General features: G+C 35.5%; 1 protein-coding gene across 8 annotated transcripts in view; it reads left to right on the top strand.

Annotated features, from left to right (window-relative positions):
* The window catches only part of LOC115208949 (probable phospholipid-transporting ATPase IIB), a 105,924-nt gene that overhangs the window by 48,446 nt on the left and 40,283 nt on the right, over positions 1–17,195 (top strand). Inside the window, exon 1 of one of the 8 annotated variants that reach the window (XM_029777121.1) lies at positions 4,777–4,820. The exons of 6 other annotated variants lie outside the window; for them this stretch is intronic. In XM_029777121.1, the coding sequence (XP_029632981.1) occupies positions 4,792–4,820 (29 nt within the window). In that variant the 5' untranslated portion in view covers positions 4,777–4,791. Of the gene's footprint in view, positions 1–4,776; positions 4,821–8,250; positions 8,555–17,195 lie in introns of those variants that run through there. One more of the 8 variants, XM_029777120.2, reaches the window with a different exon arrangement.

Genomic DNA, 17,195 nt, shown 5'->3' with positions numbered 1-17,195 from the left:
GTCATACACACACCATTCAGACTTCTGACATGAGGGCCAGTCAGGCGGCAACAACCTCGCTTGAATTTTTTTTTTACACATGCCAACGGCACAGGTGCCAGTAAGGCGATGCTGGTAACGATCCCACTCGAATGGTGCCTCCTACATGCCACTTGCACGGAAGCCAGTTAGCCGCTCCGGCAACGATCATGCTCAGATGGTGCTCTTAGCACCCTACTAGCACGGGGCACAAGTGCCAATTAATGTTCAAGTATGAGAAATTTTACATTTAGAAACTTTTTCTAACAAAAATTGTCATATAGAATGATTCCAGTGTTGTGTTATATCTTAGATAAGATTTATTTGTAAATTTTATTTTACATCACAATTTGTGGACAATTAGCAATGTTGGTGATAAATTTCCAATGGACCATTCCTAGTTCATTGTATTTCTGACAGTGACAGGAATGAGGGAGTGTCTGCAACTTGATGCAGAATATATATCTCAAGGGACTTTTGTTAGTGAAGCTGTTTTTCTTTTTGTGTTTTCTCACCACTGATATACATCACATGCACACATACATGTTTGTATGTGTTTGTATTGCAACAGGCTTCCACACATATTTCACTCGAATAGTATTGGTTAAATTAAGGCTGTAGTAAGTTCTGTGCCTAAGGTTCTGTACAGGTGAACTGCACCAAAAATCACATATTTGTAAAATGAACTTCTGAACCACACACCTATATGATATTTAAAGTTCATATTATAAGTTATCATCATCATCGATTAACGTCCGCTTTCCATGCTGGCATGGGTTGGATGGTTTGACTAAGGTCTAGAGAACCAGCGGCTGCACCAGGCTCCAATCTGATCTGGCAAAGTTTCTACAGTTGGATGCCCTTCCTAATGCCAACCACTCTGAGAGTGTAGTGAGTGCTTTTTGGATGGTACTTTTTACATGTCACCGGCACAGGAGCCAGTCAGGGTGTACTGGCATCAGTTGGTGCTTTTTATGTGCCACTGGCATAGGAGCCAGTTAGGGGGATCTGGCATTGACCACGTTCGGATGGTGCTTTTTATGTGCCACCAGCACGGGAGCCAGTCAGGGGTTACCGGCCCCAGCTACGATATTGGTTTTACTTGACTTGAGTTATGGCTTTGAATTCTTACATGGAACATTATTAATTGATTGAACTGGTGTTAGCAATCTATAGGTGACAGGTAGACAAAGAACAATCGAGTTAACTGGCTGTTGTTTAATCAGGAGATAACTTTGCTGTGAAAGTGTTTCATTGGTAATCGAGGGTTTGTATTGTATGTTAGTTCTTTGACATATGACATAAAGATAGCTCAGTCAATTTTCTGATGTTCATGGCAAATATAAAATAGATTTAGTATTGGTTACTGAGATTTGTGTTCTAATTGTTCAATCAGCAGAACCATCTAATCACGAAATTAGTGTGTATGTAGCTGGTTAACTGGTTGTTATTTAATCAGAAGCTAACTTTGTGATGAAAGTTACTGTTCAACTGTAATGGTAATTGTGGTAGGGTTCTGTATGTTCTGTATTGAATGTGGATCCTTTGATAAGGTGAAATTAACTTGTATGATCTTCATTGATTTCCTTGTGTTCATGGCATATTTAAAATGGATCTTGCATTGGCTTCCCTCATGTGTAATCCAATTGTTCAGGCAATAGAATGGTCTACTTATTAAATTAGTGTAAGTAGATGAGAGAGAATCATCATAACAGTTTGTGACAAGGGTGGTCTTTGAAGTTTAGATACAGTCTTCCAAATATCTTCTGTCTTTTCTGTTTCATTACTAAGGTTTGGGTTTACCTGAAGGCTTGATGTAAGACATGCCATGCAATGGGATAAAACTCAAGAATTTATGATTGTGAAGCAAAGTTTTAACCATTTGGTCATACCTACATCCATTCATTGAAAACAGACTTCAAATACTTTAATATTCTATTTCAACTTGTCAAATTTAGTGTGTTGTCATAATAAGTGGTCATAAGATATCTGTATACAAAGGCTGTATTCAATGAATAATGTTACAGCTAAGCATCCGGTTTAGGTAAAAATCTGCATTCACTCATCACATGATACGTCATTTATTGGAAAGAGAAAAAAGAAATGTCATTGACTCACAGCATTCACACTCTCTTAAGAAAAGCAATAGACTATCAGATTGTAAAATCAGCCAAAATGAACAGTAATAGTATTATAACTGTATTATAAAATAGTATTATAATCTGGAATTAGATTTTTATATTTATACAATTTAACACGTTAATAAAATCACAAATTAAATCTTTTAGTTCTCTTTGAATAATGAATTTTATCAACAGAAGCCGAGCTTGGTGGGGGAGTCCCTTCTTGAGAAATAATGTTGTAGGAGGAAGAATGAAAGTTTGGCTTGTTATTTAGATCTAGTAATTATTAAGTTTGATTCTGCACATATAACTATATCACTTGGAGATGTTGAGCATTGTAACAAATTGTGAAATGAGCTCCTATCTCCTACTTCATTAGTTTTTTTTAAACAAAAGCTAATTTATCTTATATTTCAGTACTTCAGCTTCCTCTATTAAGAGATCAGTTGTTACTTCCAAATAGTTTAATGACTAAACCATTCTGTTTAACTTTATCAGTTTTAATCAAATATATATAATAATAATGAAATTATTGTATACAGTGCTCAGGTGCACCACAACTTGTCAAAAGTGCGTATAAAGCATATGCAGTAATGTACAAATGTCTGAAAAGTGAACAGTGTATGAGTCAGATACATGCTTGCGTGTGTATGGAGGGGAGAAAATGAGGTGTTGTGTTGGCAAATCTCAGGAAGCATGGAAGTTTTGAAGGATGCAGTGCTCTGACAACTAACAACTGATGTCGGCAGTTTGTTCCATACTTCAGCAACTCTTAGCGTGAAAAAATGTTTCCAAAAGGATGGGAGCTGTGCTGTTTTCTGACTTTGTAAACATGTCCACGGGTGTTAGACAGATGGAGTTTGAAAAGGTGCACAAGTTGTCAGTATTTCCATTGTCAACTAAAGCTTACATTGATTGATTGTTAATTACCTTATTAAAGAGTGCACAAGTCAAAGTATGTTCAAATAAACCTGAAAAACTTAGTTGAAGAATTTAATGTGCTGGAGAGTGAGTTATTACTAGGTTTATAAAGGACCTTTTTGGGTTCATTATGTGATTTGCACACTCAAGAATAAGGACCTATTTTTCTTCACGGGCACCATTCGAGTGTGATCATTACCAACGTTGCCTTACTGGCACCTGTGCTGGTGGCATGTGTAAAAGATTCGAGTGAGGTCATTGCCAGTACTGCCTGACTGGCCCACATGCCGGTGGCACGTAAAAAGCACCCACTACACTCTCGGAGTGGTTGGCGTTAGGAAGGGCATCCAGCTGTAGAAACTCTGCCAGATCAAGATTGGAGCCTTGTGCTGGCATGGAAAGCAGATGTTAAACGATGATGATGACTTGTGACATATGACATCTTTTACAGGATATTTTCTACAGTCAAGTCTGTACTCTCTCTCCTACTCTTTTCTATTTCATTGAAGCAGTTACTGATACAGTTTCTTGCTCAGTGCTCACCTTTATAACTGTAGTAAGATTTAAGAGGATATCTTGATTGTATTCTTTGCTTTTATGTCCAATACTCTGATTTGTGATACAGATGTTTCCCAGTTTAGTGTTTTACTTTTGACTGCTCTGAGTTTTATAGCATTCAACATTATTCCAGAAATAAAAGATTCCATTATCAAATATTTTTGTGTACAGTTCAGATGGTACTGTCTTGAAGTTGCATTCTTTAGCCAAGAGTTTGAAGGCCTGAAGAAATCAATTCAGTTAGTTATTGTTTGTGAATTATAACCTCATGTCTCACAATAACTTTGTTAACCAGTTCAATGTAAATAATCCTTTTGGCAATTAATCATATCCTCATAATTGTTGCAATCTGTGATAAACTCGAGTATTTCATGGAACGTGAAGTTTACAAGGCTGTGTATTTTGTCAGGATTAAAAACAGTGGCAAGAAAATTTTTTAAATGAACATGACCAATATTTGAATTATGAAGAGGCTCATGTTCATTGAAAGGGGATTTGTAGTGAAACTTTCAGTACATTGAACTCTATCTACATTTAAATTGTTGAATAAACTTTCATATGTAGTAAATATAAGAGATTGGTATACCAAAGACTTTATTCAGTAAATAATGCTACAGTTTGATACCTAGTATAAGGAAGGGAGAGTATTTGCCTATCACATGATATATGAATCATCGAAAGAAAGGTTGGTGTTATTGATAGTGTTGCTAGGTTTTCTTTGCTGTGAGTGGATTAACTAAAGTTGTAATATTTGCTGTAGAGGCTATAACTCATATTTGGAGATTATGTTGTCAGAGCCAAGTCTTTTCTGTGAACCACATCCCCCCAGTTCTACTATGTAAGAAATAAAGATTATTCTACATAATACTGCTTAAGCGTTTGACAGTTTGGGAAATAAAAGCCACCCTGGTTGGTCCAAAGCTGTAGCAGATGCCATGCAGTATGGCTGAACCCAAAACTGTGAGGTTGGGAAACTAACTTCTCAAATACAAAGCAATGCTTGCACCTGCATGAAAAAGTTTATCAAAAATAATTATATGGTGATGAAAATACAGCATTTGCTTAATGACTAATATTACTTCAATAATTTCGGCTTTATGGAAGATAATTCTAGACATTTTGGAGTTTTACTTCATCTGAGACAGTGTGTTAAAACTGAAGTAACTACATAATGGATAAATTATTTGAACACATAAAAAGGTATTAAATTTACACTAAATTTTAATTTATTTCATGGCTATATAGGCTCAGGCATGGCTGTGTGGTTAAAAAGTTTGCTTCTCCTCTTTGTGTCTTTAGATTCAGTCAAACTGTGTGATACATTGGCATGTATCTCTACTGTAGAACCAGGCAAACTGAAGCCATACAAGGAGAGAAAAAAAATGTGTGTAGTGGCTAACGATCTATCATGAAGGGGTGGGGCATGCATACATGACTGTGTTTGTATGAGTTTCTATTTCCCTTGTCTTTACATGTGTTTGCTGGTCGTGAACACTGGCCTTGTTGATGGTGTCATTTGGTTGCAGTTCTCTGCATAAATCTGCCCAGGTTGTTTGTTATTTGTTGTGAGACCGTGAGATTATTATCCTGATTAGAAACAAGCAGCTGGCTGGCGACAGAAAGGGCATCTGGTCATAGATAACTCTTATCTAATTATGTTAGCTTGGAAAATGAGACATTAAAAGAAAGATGAAATTTCAAAATTTTCATCATACACATGCAATCTAGTCACTGATCCAGTTTCACTGAGTCAGTGCAGGATACTATGAAACTATACAAGTCACAACTCTAGACATGTCTGTTTGATCTTATTAGACCTCCATTTGTCCAACGACAGTGTTGCTTTGTCTCAAAAATTACTCAACTAATGCTTACTTGGGTCCAGCTCAGCCAATATGGTAAGCCCTGCTTTATATAAGAGACATGCTAATGCTACTCTATGGCCCTTAATTTGCCCTCACTTTAATTTTTCTAGCCACCATACCTTGATTCAAATAAATAGAACCTTGACACAATTATTAACTCTCAAATAATAGGTTTTGCATAGTTTTCCAGTGAGGATTGGGAAGGTGAACTTAGTAAGATTAATGAAGTGTCTCAGTTTGCAAATGGACATGTTTATTAGCTTACAAGTTGAAATGTTATTTTTAAGAGTTAAATTTTCCATAGTGTTATGTAAATATGTTTCATGTATTAAAGAAAACTTTGATCTAGTCAGTTACTATTTCTATAAACTTTGGTCTTTGAAGCTTATTTCTAGCACTTTTCTCACTGTTCTGCTATTTTACTTTTTTATTAAAATAGTTATTTCTCCTCACATGAAAGGTATCACCGAAAATACATTTCAACTACTAACACACACACACACACACACTTGTGTGATTTTGCTTTCATTTTCAGTATACCCCTACTCATACCAGAATGAGCCTACTAATTCTAATGGCTTTCCAAGCTTTAATCTTTTTTTCATTTTTCCATTTCAAAAATATTTTGGACATTAATTGATAACAGAACTGTCATACACATATCTAATTAAGAACTATTGTCTGTTGTTGTTAGATGTTCTGTTGTCTATTGTAATAGCTGTTAAATGGTCAGTTGTATATTGTTTTAGTTATGAAATGACTGATTAGCTGATAGCTTGTCTATAAATATATAAGATCTTTCCGTTTAACCCTTTCAGAACCATATCTCTAATAAAATACTTTGTCTATGTTTCCATTTAATTTTGAACATAGGATTTAGTAAAATCACTCTTTTGTTAAGATGGCATTTGAGAATTTAACCTAACCAAAGGCTCTTAAAAAAGAAAGGACTGTCATGAATTCATCATCATCATTAATGTTAATTTTCCATGCTTGTTTGGGTTGGACAGTTTGACAGGGTTCCGTAAGTTATATAGAGCAATGCCAAGTCCCAATTCTAAAACCAGAGGTAGTCATAGATGGGTTGGTATCAAAGTATCTAAATCAAATATTTTAGTCATTTTTAGACTACCAACATCAATTTAGTCTATTTATACTTGAGGTACCAGTTTTCTGGGTAAGTTATGGGAGCTCTCATTCAAACTATGTGATTACTGGTGTATTGTAATGATCATTTGATGACCTGGAATATATGCAGGAAGTTGAAACAGACATGCCCTTCCCAACAGAATTAGCATTTTCCACTAAAGAATTAACATCGAATCTCAGATGTCATCTATTGAGAGTTGATGTTCCACTGTACAACTCTACTTGAATAATCTGGAGTGACATCCTATGTTCTACAACCTTGATAGAGTTAGGTTAATGTATTAGATTAGTGATTATATATTTATTTGAAGCTGAGAATAATAAACTGAAAATTCTAGTATCTTTAATGAGGATTGTTAGGAGTTCTAGTTGTTATTTAGCCCCAGGCCAACTCTAATCAAGCTGACCAATGAACAAAGTAGTTTCATTTGTGACCATCCTGTCTTTTTATATATCTAGGACATTGTCTCATGTGCACTGCCTTTAAAAGGTTGAGGATATTGTTTGCTGGAGGTTTTATAGTTTCTAGTAGGTGGGATGATCATGAAGAGGTGGTTTTGTCTGTGGAGACGGAATTAATATGTGTGCGAGTGTGTGTTTTCAAAATATGATAGTTTCTTATTCTATTACTTGTGACGAGAATCGACATGTTTCTGTAGACTGGGTTTTGGGATTCGTTTATTCCAGCTGGTTATTAAACCCACTTAACTCTTTTCAAACCTTCATTAACTGTAGTTGATGGGGTAACTTTCACTTAAGTATGATGATATTGCAAGTGGGAGGTATCAGATGTCGTAGCCAATCATTAATAAAATTTGCTATGAAGGATATAGAATTGGGTTGGACACTTCACTGTATCAAATTTGCTATCTGATAGTTCTGAGTTCAAATCCTGTATATGTTAAATCTGTTCGTTTGTCTCCTTGCGTTGAGATGAACATAAATATCAGCTGTTGTTTAGTCTCAAGTCAACCTTGATTGAATGCACCTATGATTAAAGGCATAAAGGCATTCTAGCTATCGTCATATCACTTTTTCTTTCAGGAATAATATATCCGGTGTCACACTAGTTAATGCATCCCTTTTTGGGAGGATGGATGGTAGTGTGGATCGAAGGGATTTGGTTGTTATTTCTAGCACCTCGAGCGACTACTTAGAGGCTGGATAAATAAAAGGAATATATTGAAGTCGAGTCATTAGGTGACACCCACCATCATCTAATCAATGGGTCTTGTATCTAAGAAAAATCGATATTACATGTCACCAAATTATCCTATGTACCATTTCTGTTAGTATATAAAGTAATAATTATACTTTGATAACAATTTCAACAGCGGATAATATTTAATACTTTCTCCACACCCCTTTCTGGACCAATAAAAAGCAACAAAAAAAGAAAGAAAGAAAGAAAGAAAAATCCAACAGAATTATTGATATAAAGCTTTGAGGAAACATTTATTTATATTTATAAGCTGAATACTTTTGGGAAAGAAAAAATGTGAAACAAAGTTTAAGTCAGGATTGTAATATAGAGTCAGTGAAATTGTATGAAAGTGGTGTGTGTTACTGTGGTGTTTTTGAGTACAGTTTGTTAAACTCCACACCGACTGACTTGGAATAATTCCTTGAGTGTGCACCGCCTTAGCAGTGCTGTCACTGTATATTATTTCTTTCTCTCTTCTACTGTAATTGTACTTTCCGTGGTAGTAGGGAGGTGTTGATGGGTCTGTCAGCAGCGTCATTGGCATTAGGTTCTGCCACGACTACACCACGGCATTCTCCTTGCATTGCCGGCCACAATGGAGACCACTGAAATTCGGCAGGATTATTAAACTTACTGCCAGGATTATATTTTGGCTTGTCCTGCAGATTACCATACAACATGGAAAAAACGGGAGGTGTGAATTCGACCGGAGACAGGTAGTTGTGTTATCTGTTGCTATTTAATTCTTTCCTAATCTTTATACAAGTTATTTCCCCCGGCTATCCCTTGTTTAACCCCCTCTCTTCTCGCCTCCGAAGGAAAAAAAATGTTCCGAGTCAATACCCTGCTTGCTACACAATATATGTTTGTCTAACACAGTTCCACTCTACGTGTCACCTATTTTTCTGTGTAAATGTTTAGATATCTCATTCACTCACTATATTTACTGTTCCTCCCAATAACATCTGCCCCTCTAAATTTCTGAAGATTACTGTTAATGATATTTTTATGAAATATAGAATTTTTGTTTTATATCTCGGTTACTTCTTAGACTTTATTCTCTTACATTGTATCTAATACATCTATCCATGTCTTACATGGTTTAATAGTTTGAATTCGCCCGAGCATCGCACTTTAGTAACGTCTATCAATATATTCACCATAACATTGCGGCAAGTTTTTTTTAACAAACGGAACATAAATATTATTGAAACTAGTTCCACAGTTTGGACATTTTTGTTTTATTCGAAGTCTCCTGTCTTCCTACAAACACTGTTAGACTAAATATACTCAGTTTGCACTTTTATTAAACTTCCCTGACACATTCGACCCCAAACAGGTTTCGTTCGCCGCCAACATAGGTTTATGGAACCATATAAGTTTCCCTCAACTCGATGGCCAGTTGTTGGCTACAATTATTGTTAATAATGATGTAGCTCTCTTTCTTCCTAACATTTCCCTGCTGAATTCCCTGACTATTGTTGACATTTTCTGCTGTGCTACCATTCATCGCCTGTATTATTGTTATTCTAAACAGTTTAACCTGTGAGCGCCAAGAGTGCTGATGGTGGAGGAGGCTGCAGAAATCATTGATAGAATAGAAATGGTAAGAGAAGGGTTTGAAGAGATATGTTTATCTAACGGAGGTGATTAAACTGTGAACTCACATTAAGCTGGTAGTAGTGGTGATGGATGAAATATACAGAGCACTGTATAATATTGCGCTCTGTATATTTCTTTAGGGAGCATGTTATGTTTGCCTCGAGGTCAGTGTAATGTTCCGGTGAGTTACATCTTAATTCACCAAAGTTAGATTTTAGAAAATATATGGAATATTTCCGAATTTCGACTGGCAAGACTTCCTTTTGCCCCCTCCCCAACCACCTTTTATTTATTATTAAATGAATGAGTTATATGACAGTGGGGCATCAGATAAGAAATCTCTTGTGAATTTTCATTTTACCACCATCAAGGAAAGCAATAAATGTCTGGTAGATGTGGGTGGCAGTACTCCTTTAATCAGCAGCTGTTTGTAAAAGGATCGATAATTACTTTTAGCCTGCAGCATTTTTATGTCTTCTCTTGTCCTCTCACTTGTTTTGATTTAATCAATCCGTTTTTTTTTAAAACTTTACTCCCTCCTTTTTTTAAGACGGGGGACACTTTTAATTCAAGTCAATTCTGTGTTTATAATCGTTATATAGACAAAATAGAGTGGGCTATGTTATATTAATAATAATAATAAAAAAGGCTGGTTGGAGATTAAACGAAGGTGCTGTTATCAGGTAGTTTCAGTCAACAATTAAGTATATATAGTTTTTTGCAATAGCAGTTACTGTTGTTGACGGTTTATCCACTCTTACAGAAAATTTAGTTCGCAGCTAAACAATCCATTAATTATAGTTTCAGTAAGTCTTTCATCATTGGACCATGACTGAGTGTTTGATTTGGTTGTTCTCACTATCGTTGAATCCTTTCATATTTGATAATGATGATTTGTGGCAATTTCTTGTATCATTGAGGTGGATAGAGATTGTATTTACCGCTACTGTAATACTAGGATGGAGAGACATTAGAGTTTGTGGTAGTAACCTCTGTTGTATTATTGGGTGGCTGTCTCATTGGTTTGTGATAACGTTTATTGAGGTGTGTAGACTCGTGGTATGTGGTAATCTTTGCTGTAATTACTAAGGTGGATAGACTGGGTATGATTTGTAGTAGTAATCTTTGTTGCATTACTCGAGTCAACTGACTAGTGGTTTATGAATCATTGTTTCATATGCTAGTTGTTTGGTGATAATATTTGTATCATGGAGATTAATAAGTAGTATATTGTAACCTTTGCTGTATATCTGGGGGTGGATAGATTGGGTATGATTTGTAGTAGTAATATACACCAGTGGTTTATAATAACATTTGTTCTATTATTGAGGTAGGTATAGTTTGTGTAGGATAGACACCTGTGATTTGAGATAACCTCTTGTTGCGTTACTGGGGTGGATAGATTGTTTATTTTTGTGGTAACTTCTTGTGTTATTCAATGGGTTTAAATGCAAGGTCTGCAGATTACTGACGTAAACATGCTATTCGTTTGTGGTAATCATTATTGTAATATCGAGGAACATATACTAACGGTATATAACATTCGTATTGCTGGAGTTGGCGAACAAGGGTTTTTAGTGACCTTTGTTATCAGAGTGGATAGAATAGGATTTTGTGACATTTTCAGTTATATTAGTAGGGTTTCTAATCATTTCTGATGCATTACTGGTGTGGATACAGATTGATAGTTTGTGGTAACCTCTTTTGGTGTACTGGGTGGATATACCAGTAGTTGGTAACTTTTGTTGTATTATTGGAGTGGAGAGAGTAACGGTTTCTTAACCTCTGTTAAAGGGACTCAAGAAACTTTTTACTTAGGTTATTTATTATATATTTATTCAACATCACTATCAAATCTACCAAATTGCCGTTAAATCCGTATCGAAAAATGAACAAGGGACTCTCTGTGACTCTTATTGACCTATCTTTTATAACCATCATTAAACATAAAGAAGAAATGGATTCTGGTGCTTTTTCTAGATTCTTGAATGATATGTTTTTATCATAGCTGAATCTATCTTATTGTATAATCATCCTACCCAATTTTATTCTCAATTTTCTTTAAAACTACACAGTACATGTTAGTTACTTTGAACTCCTCTCTTTTCATTAATCACGGTATGGTTTATTTTTATTCAAAGTTTATATCTTCATGTTTTGTGAACAGTAGCGTGACTGGTTACAGGTTTCAAAAGAGATATCTCCTCTAGTTCAGTTTTTAGGGGCGTTAGTAACAAGGGAGCCTTTCGTGCAACTCGAGCGGAACAAATACTTCAAGGTAGTTTTGTTCGAAGGCACCGCTTCATGGTTTTTCTCATTGATGTTTACACTTTTGCTGATGCAATCGATCGAAAGGCCTGAACATAGGCATAAATATTGTTTAATCCAATATAGTAGTGGATGAAAGTAAAGAATAGGCACACCCGGTGTTTAGGGTTAGGGTTATACCGAAAATGGGTGGTGTGCATATTCTTTACCTCTGCTATAGTAGTGATTACCATATTCTTGTACAGGCGATGAAACAAGAAATCTGTTACAAAAAAAAAAAAAATACCAGGCATTAAGATATCAAATCAAATAATACTATCCTTGTTTCATATATATATGACATGGATATTTATACATTTACCTTAGATATCAAACAAACCTTTGATGTGTTTAGGTATGAGAAACTTTGCAAAATTGCCTGTTCGTGCTTCATGTATGTCTTCGGGCCATTCCATCTCGGCACTTCTGTACTTCTAACATTGGTGGACTCTAAATTCAGTTATTCTTCCACATTTTAGTTTCTTCATAAAAACGACTTACTGCTGCTGCCATCAAATACACTCCTCACGCCTCGATAACCTTTTGTATACATTTAAATGTAAGCCATATGTACATTGCTTTCATGATAAAAAGCAACCTTCAGTAGAGACCTGATATTCTGGTTACCATAATCGGTATTAAAGCACAGTTAGTATTACACATTTCAAAGAAATATTCAGTATTGTATATATCCTAAATGCATCACTAAACCCATTACAAACTTTACATATCGTAGGCCTTACAATAACTGATCTCTTATAGTGAACAATATATTTGTAACAGATCTCGTTGGTTAGACCGTCTCTCTGACCATAAACTACTTTGACTGTACTAAAGGCATAGGTAATCTCTTCATTTGGGTCTGCTTAATCACCTATAGCTGTGTTTCAACTGCTATCAGAGAAATTGTAAATCATGTAAAAGAAACGTCTAATTAACAACCTTTCACCATCCAACCCACAACAACAATCAATACACTTAACATACTCACTCTCCGTCTTTTTTGTTTCTGCAACAATTCCTTTCACTTTTTGAACTGACATTATTATTAATTAATCATGGGAAAAATTAGTCATGGGAGGAGAAGACTCAACAAATTCAGAAGGCTTTCCGAGACTCGGTGCTGTTTCAAAGCATGGACACACTGGGCAATTGCCATGGGACCTCACAGGTCTAGGGGCCCAGTTCTGATCTATGTATAATTGGCATGTTAATAAGGGCCTTGTACAGTGATTTGCCTGTAATACTACTAAAACAGCACTACCTAGACTGGTGATGTTCAGCTTGATGTTATGTAGGTTTGACACCTACTGGGCAAATGTGAGCTAATAAGAAATTCCAGGGAGCAAGAAGAATTGGGTAAAGTGTTTAGTGTGTGTGAATAATCAGTAGGGATTCAGTGAGAAGAGACACTGTGAAGTTATAGTATGTAGCTTGCTTGATGAGAAGAGCAAAGCTATTTTATTTTTGCTATCCCTACTGTCTAATCCCCCAAACCCCACTCCAGGCACTTTGCCAACCTCTCTATGAAATAAATACATGTCAGAGCTCTCTTTGGTTGTTCTCCCTACGTATATCAATCTATGCAAACACAAAGAAAACATCAACTGCATCAACTTAACCAGATTCAAGCTAAAAAAAGGGAGCATAAACCTGGTAATTTGAGTTGTTAGAAATAACAGTTAACTTTCATGTTCTTCGAAAATGGTAGTATACATTGGATAATGCTATCTTAGATTCTCTACCTAAATAAAGAGACAGCATAGTGATAGTTGGGATTCTACTAGAACAGGGAGATAGACTACTACTTGACCATTTGAGAGTCAATGAATTCCTTGGGCTCTCCTGGAAACAAAAAATCGTGTGTGTGTGTGTGAGAGATCATCATGATGCTATAGACTTAGTGTCTATGGTTTGATGTTACCATCTAGATTAAGTTAGATTATTATTTAATGTCTGCATCAAATCTTTATATATTTTAATGAAATCTTCATACTTTGTACTCTCAAATCATCCAGAATCCAATGAAGAACAAACCAGCATGTGACTCTTGGGCTAGACCATTCCATGGTCACAGAAAGGGGATTCCACATCATGTTTCCGTTTCATTTTGGTGTCTCTGATTAGCCCAAATCCAATACAGAGTCAGTTTATCCAAATGTTTTTCCTACACTAAAAACACTATTCATATCTCTTCATTTGGCATATTCAGGCATTTGGACTTTGTGACAGATTGTAAATATATTTACATGTATACATTTAATAAATAAACATATATTTAGCCATGTTCTGCAAAAAGACCCAGGTCTTAAACTACACGGCTCTCATTGCAAGATGAAATGAAGAATAGCTCAGCTAATTTTGTCTGATCATTACCAGCTCATCATAGATGTTTATTTCTTTAGCCCCAGAGAGAGAGAGAGAGAGAGAGAGAGAGAGAGAAGGAAAGAAAGCGACAGACAGACACCAACTATTTATGAAAACTGCAACAAACAATGGGCACTACTTTTGTTCATTTGCATATCAATACATTTGCTGGCAATGTGTATTAATTAAAGTTTGTGGAGGTGTAAATAAATTTACATTGAGAGTGTGTGTGTATAGTACATATATAATTGGTGTGTGGTTAAGAAGTTTACTTCTCAACTACGTGGCACCTTGGATGTCTTCTACAGTAGCCCTGGGCCAACCAAGACCTTGTGAGTGGATTTGGTAGAGAGAAGCTAAAAGTAGCTCATTATGTGTGTGTGTGTATATTTTAATTCTTATACAAGAATGTTGTTGATAGTGACTTTGAAGCTTTGGCCAGCTAGCCATTGTTTGAATGGGAAAATGTGAGCAGTTCAACAATGGCCTAGCTGGGCAAAACTTCGAAGTTGCTGTTAACAACATTCTTGTATAAGAATAATAAACTTGTACTCTGCAAAAGTATAGAGTAACCCATCAAATTAATCTAAAATTGTTTTTATTACAACTGAACATAAAAACAAATATTAATATATACATACAAGTGCAGGAGTGGCTGTGTGGTAAGTAGCTTGCTTACCAACCACATGACTCTGAGTTCAGTTCCACTGCGTGGCACCTTCTGTAGCCGCGGGCTGACCAAAGCCTTGTGGGTGGATTTCGTAGACGGAAACTGAAAGAAGCCCATCATGTATATATATGTATATATATATATCTCAGTGCACCCCCACCCCACCCCGACCATCACTTGATAACCGATGCAGGTGTGTTTATGTCCCCGTAACTTGGTTCGGCAAAAGAGACAGAGAGAATAAGTATTACGTTTACAAAGAATAAGTCCTGGGGTTGAGTTGTTCGACTAAAGGCAGTGCTCCAGCATGGCCACAATCATGTGACTGAAACAAATAAGAGTAAAGAATATGTATATATATATATACACATACACATGTATATATATGTGTGTGTGTGTGTGTATGTTTGTGGTCAATGTGACATGGTAGTTGCAAATGAGTCACTGTCATACAAGCAGCGTCATTCATTTTCACTATTCTGCAAAAACACGTCTGCTCTTGGGGAAATATTCTCGTGCTTGGAAACAGGTGAAAGTTGGCAACAGGAAGGCCATCCAGACGTAGAAAAATCTGTCTCAGTAAGCATCATCCGACCAATGCAAGCATGGAAAAGTGGATGTTAAAATGGTAAGGATGATGATTCTTTTAAACAATTGTAAATTGCAGCCAAGGATTATACCTTTAGAGAATTCTTGCATATTATGTGGCAAAGTAGTGCATATGGTACTATTTTTAGGTGAAGTTAACTAAATAGTACCTCATTACAGTGTCAATAATAATGGTTTCAAATTTTAGCACAAGGCCAGCAAGTTCAAGACAGTTGGGTGGCTAGTTGATTATATCAACCCCCAGTGTTTGATTGGTACTATTTGATTGACCCTGAAAGGACAAAAGGCAAAAAGCCAACCTTGGTAGAATTTGAACTCAACATAAAGATGATCAAAATGCTGTTAAGTGTTTTGCTCAACATGCTAACGATTCTGCTAGCTAACAACAGTAATACAGTACTAAAGTTCTGTTTCTTTGTTACACAGACACATGCTAAAAAGAAGAAAAGGAATAAGAATAAGTTTAGTGAATGTAGCAGAGTATAGAGAATGTAGTCATGTGTAGAGAGAATTATTCTTTAGTTATTAGAACTGAGTGTCCTGTTTTAGAGTATGTTTAGAAATATTTTCTTTTATAGAATTAATTCCTATGTACTTTCAGTAATTAATTTAATGCTTGAAAATCCAGTTTCAATATCCCTCTCTATACAATACTAAAAGAATTACATATCCTGTTACAAAAGCTTGCTTTGTTACCAGATGATACTAAGTTCGGTCCCAATGTACAGTAATTTAGGTGTCTTCTATTGGTCAACATCAGGTTGAATAATATCTGGGTGAAATTTGGAAAACAAAAACTGAGAGAAGTTCCTCATACATGAGGTTAGCCTGGTGGAAAACATTGCTTTTAATTGCATTCCTTTATGCTAAAAGCTAACTTAGTTATTTCATAAATAGCCCAATAAAATAATTACTGGATTGAAATATCTACTAGGTATATTATTTAGAAAGTAATGAATAAAAAAAAAATTGAAGGTGGTACCTCAGTATAGCTGCTGTCCAATCAATGACTGAAATCAATAAAAGAAGAAAAGAATATTATATGATGTAATTTTTCTCACATTTATATATATATATATATATATATAATTCTTTGTGTTGTCTTCTCCAGGATGGAATATAAGCTGTCAGATGTCAGATTAACCTTGCTACAGCCATTGTATTGTATGAGTGATATAATAGTCAAGACATTTCTCACCTATGTATTAAAAGTAGGTTAACCACTGCCATCTGCACAATTGAGTGGTTAGTGAAAGAAGGTTATAAAAACCTCTCTTCAATAATTATGCTACAAATGTTCTTATTATCCTCATAAATAATACAAATATATATATGCATATAAAAACACATAAATGCATACTTGTGCTTAAGTTTATATACACGTATTTTGTTTGTGAATACACATTTGTGGATTCATGCACATCTTTTATGCACACAAATTCAAACACTTACAAATACCCATAAGCACATACAAATGTGTGTGTGGTTTCCTTTGGTTTCCAGGGTGAATTTTCCAGTTGTTTGATCAACTGAACTACCTACTCGTTTTAATGTGTAAGCGGCTGACAATTCCACAAACACTTGTATCCTTGAAAATAATGACAAGATCAGTGTGATGAAGCTGGTCCTTTAAATTACAAGTACAGCTTTTATACAATTTCTATCCACCCAATTTCATTCACAATATTTTGCTAAAAGTCAGGCTATGGTAGAAAACACTTGCCAAAAGTGCTGCCAACTGGGATTGAACTTTGGATGTTGTGATTGTGAAGCAGACATGGCTGCATGATTAAGAGGTACAA

Source organism: Octopus sinensis, linkage group LG1, assembly GCF_006345805.1.
Source record: "Octopus sinensis linkage group LG1, ASM634580v1, whole genome shotgun sequence".
Classification (NCBI taxonomy): Eukaryota; Metazoa; Mollusca; class Cephalopoda; order Octopoda; family Octopodidae; genus Octopus; species Octopus sinensis.
The sequence above is the reverse complement of the archived record's forward strand: the minus strand, read 5'-3'. Positions and strand labels throughout refer to the sequence as shown.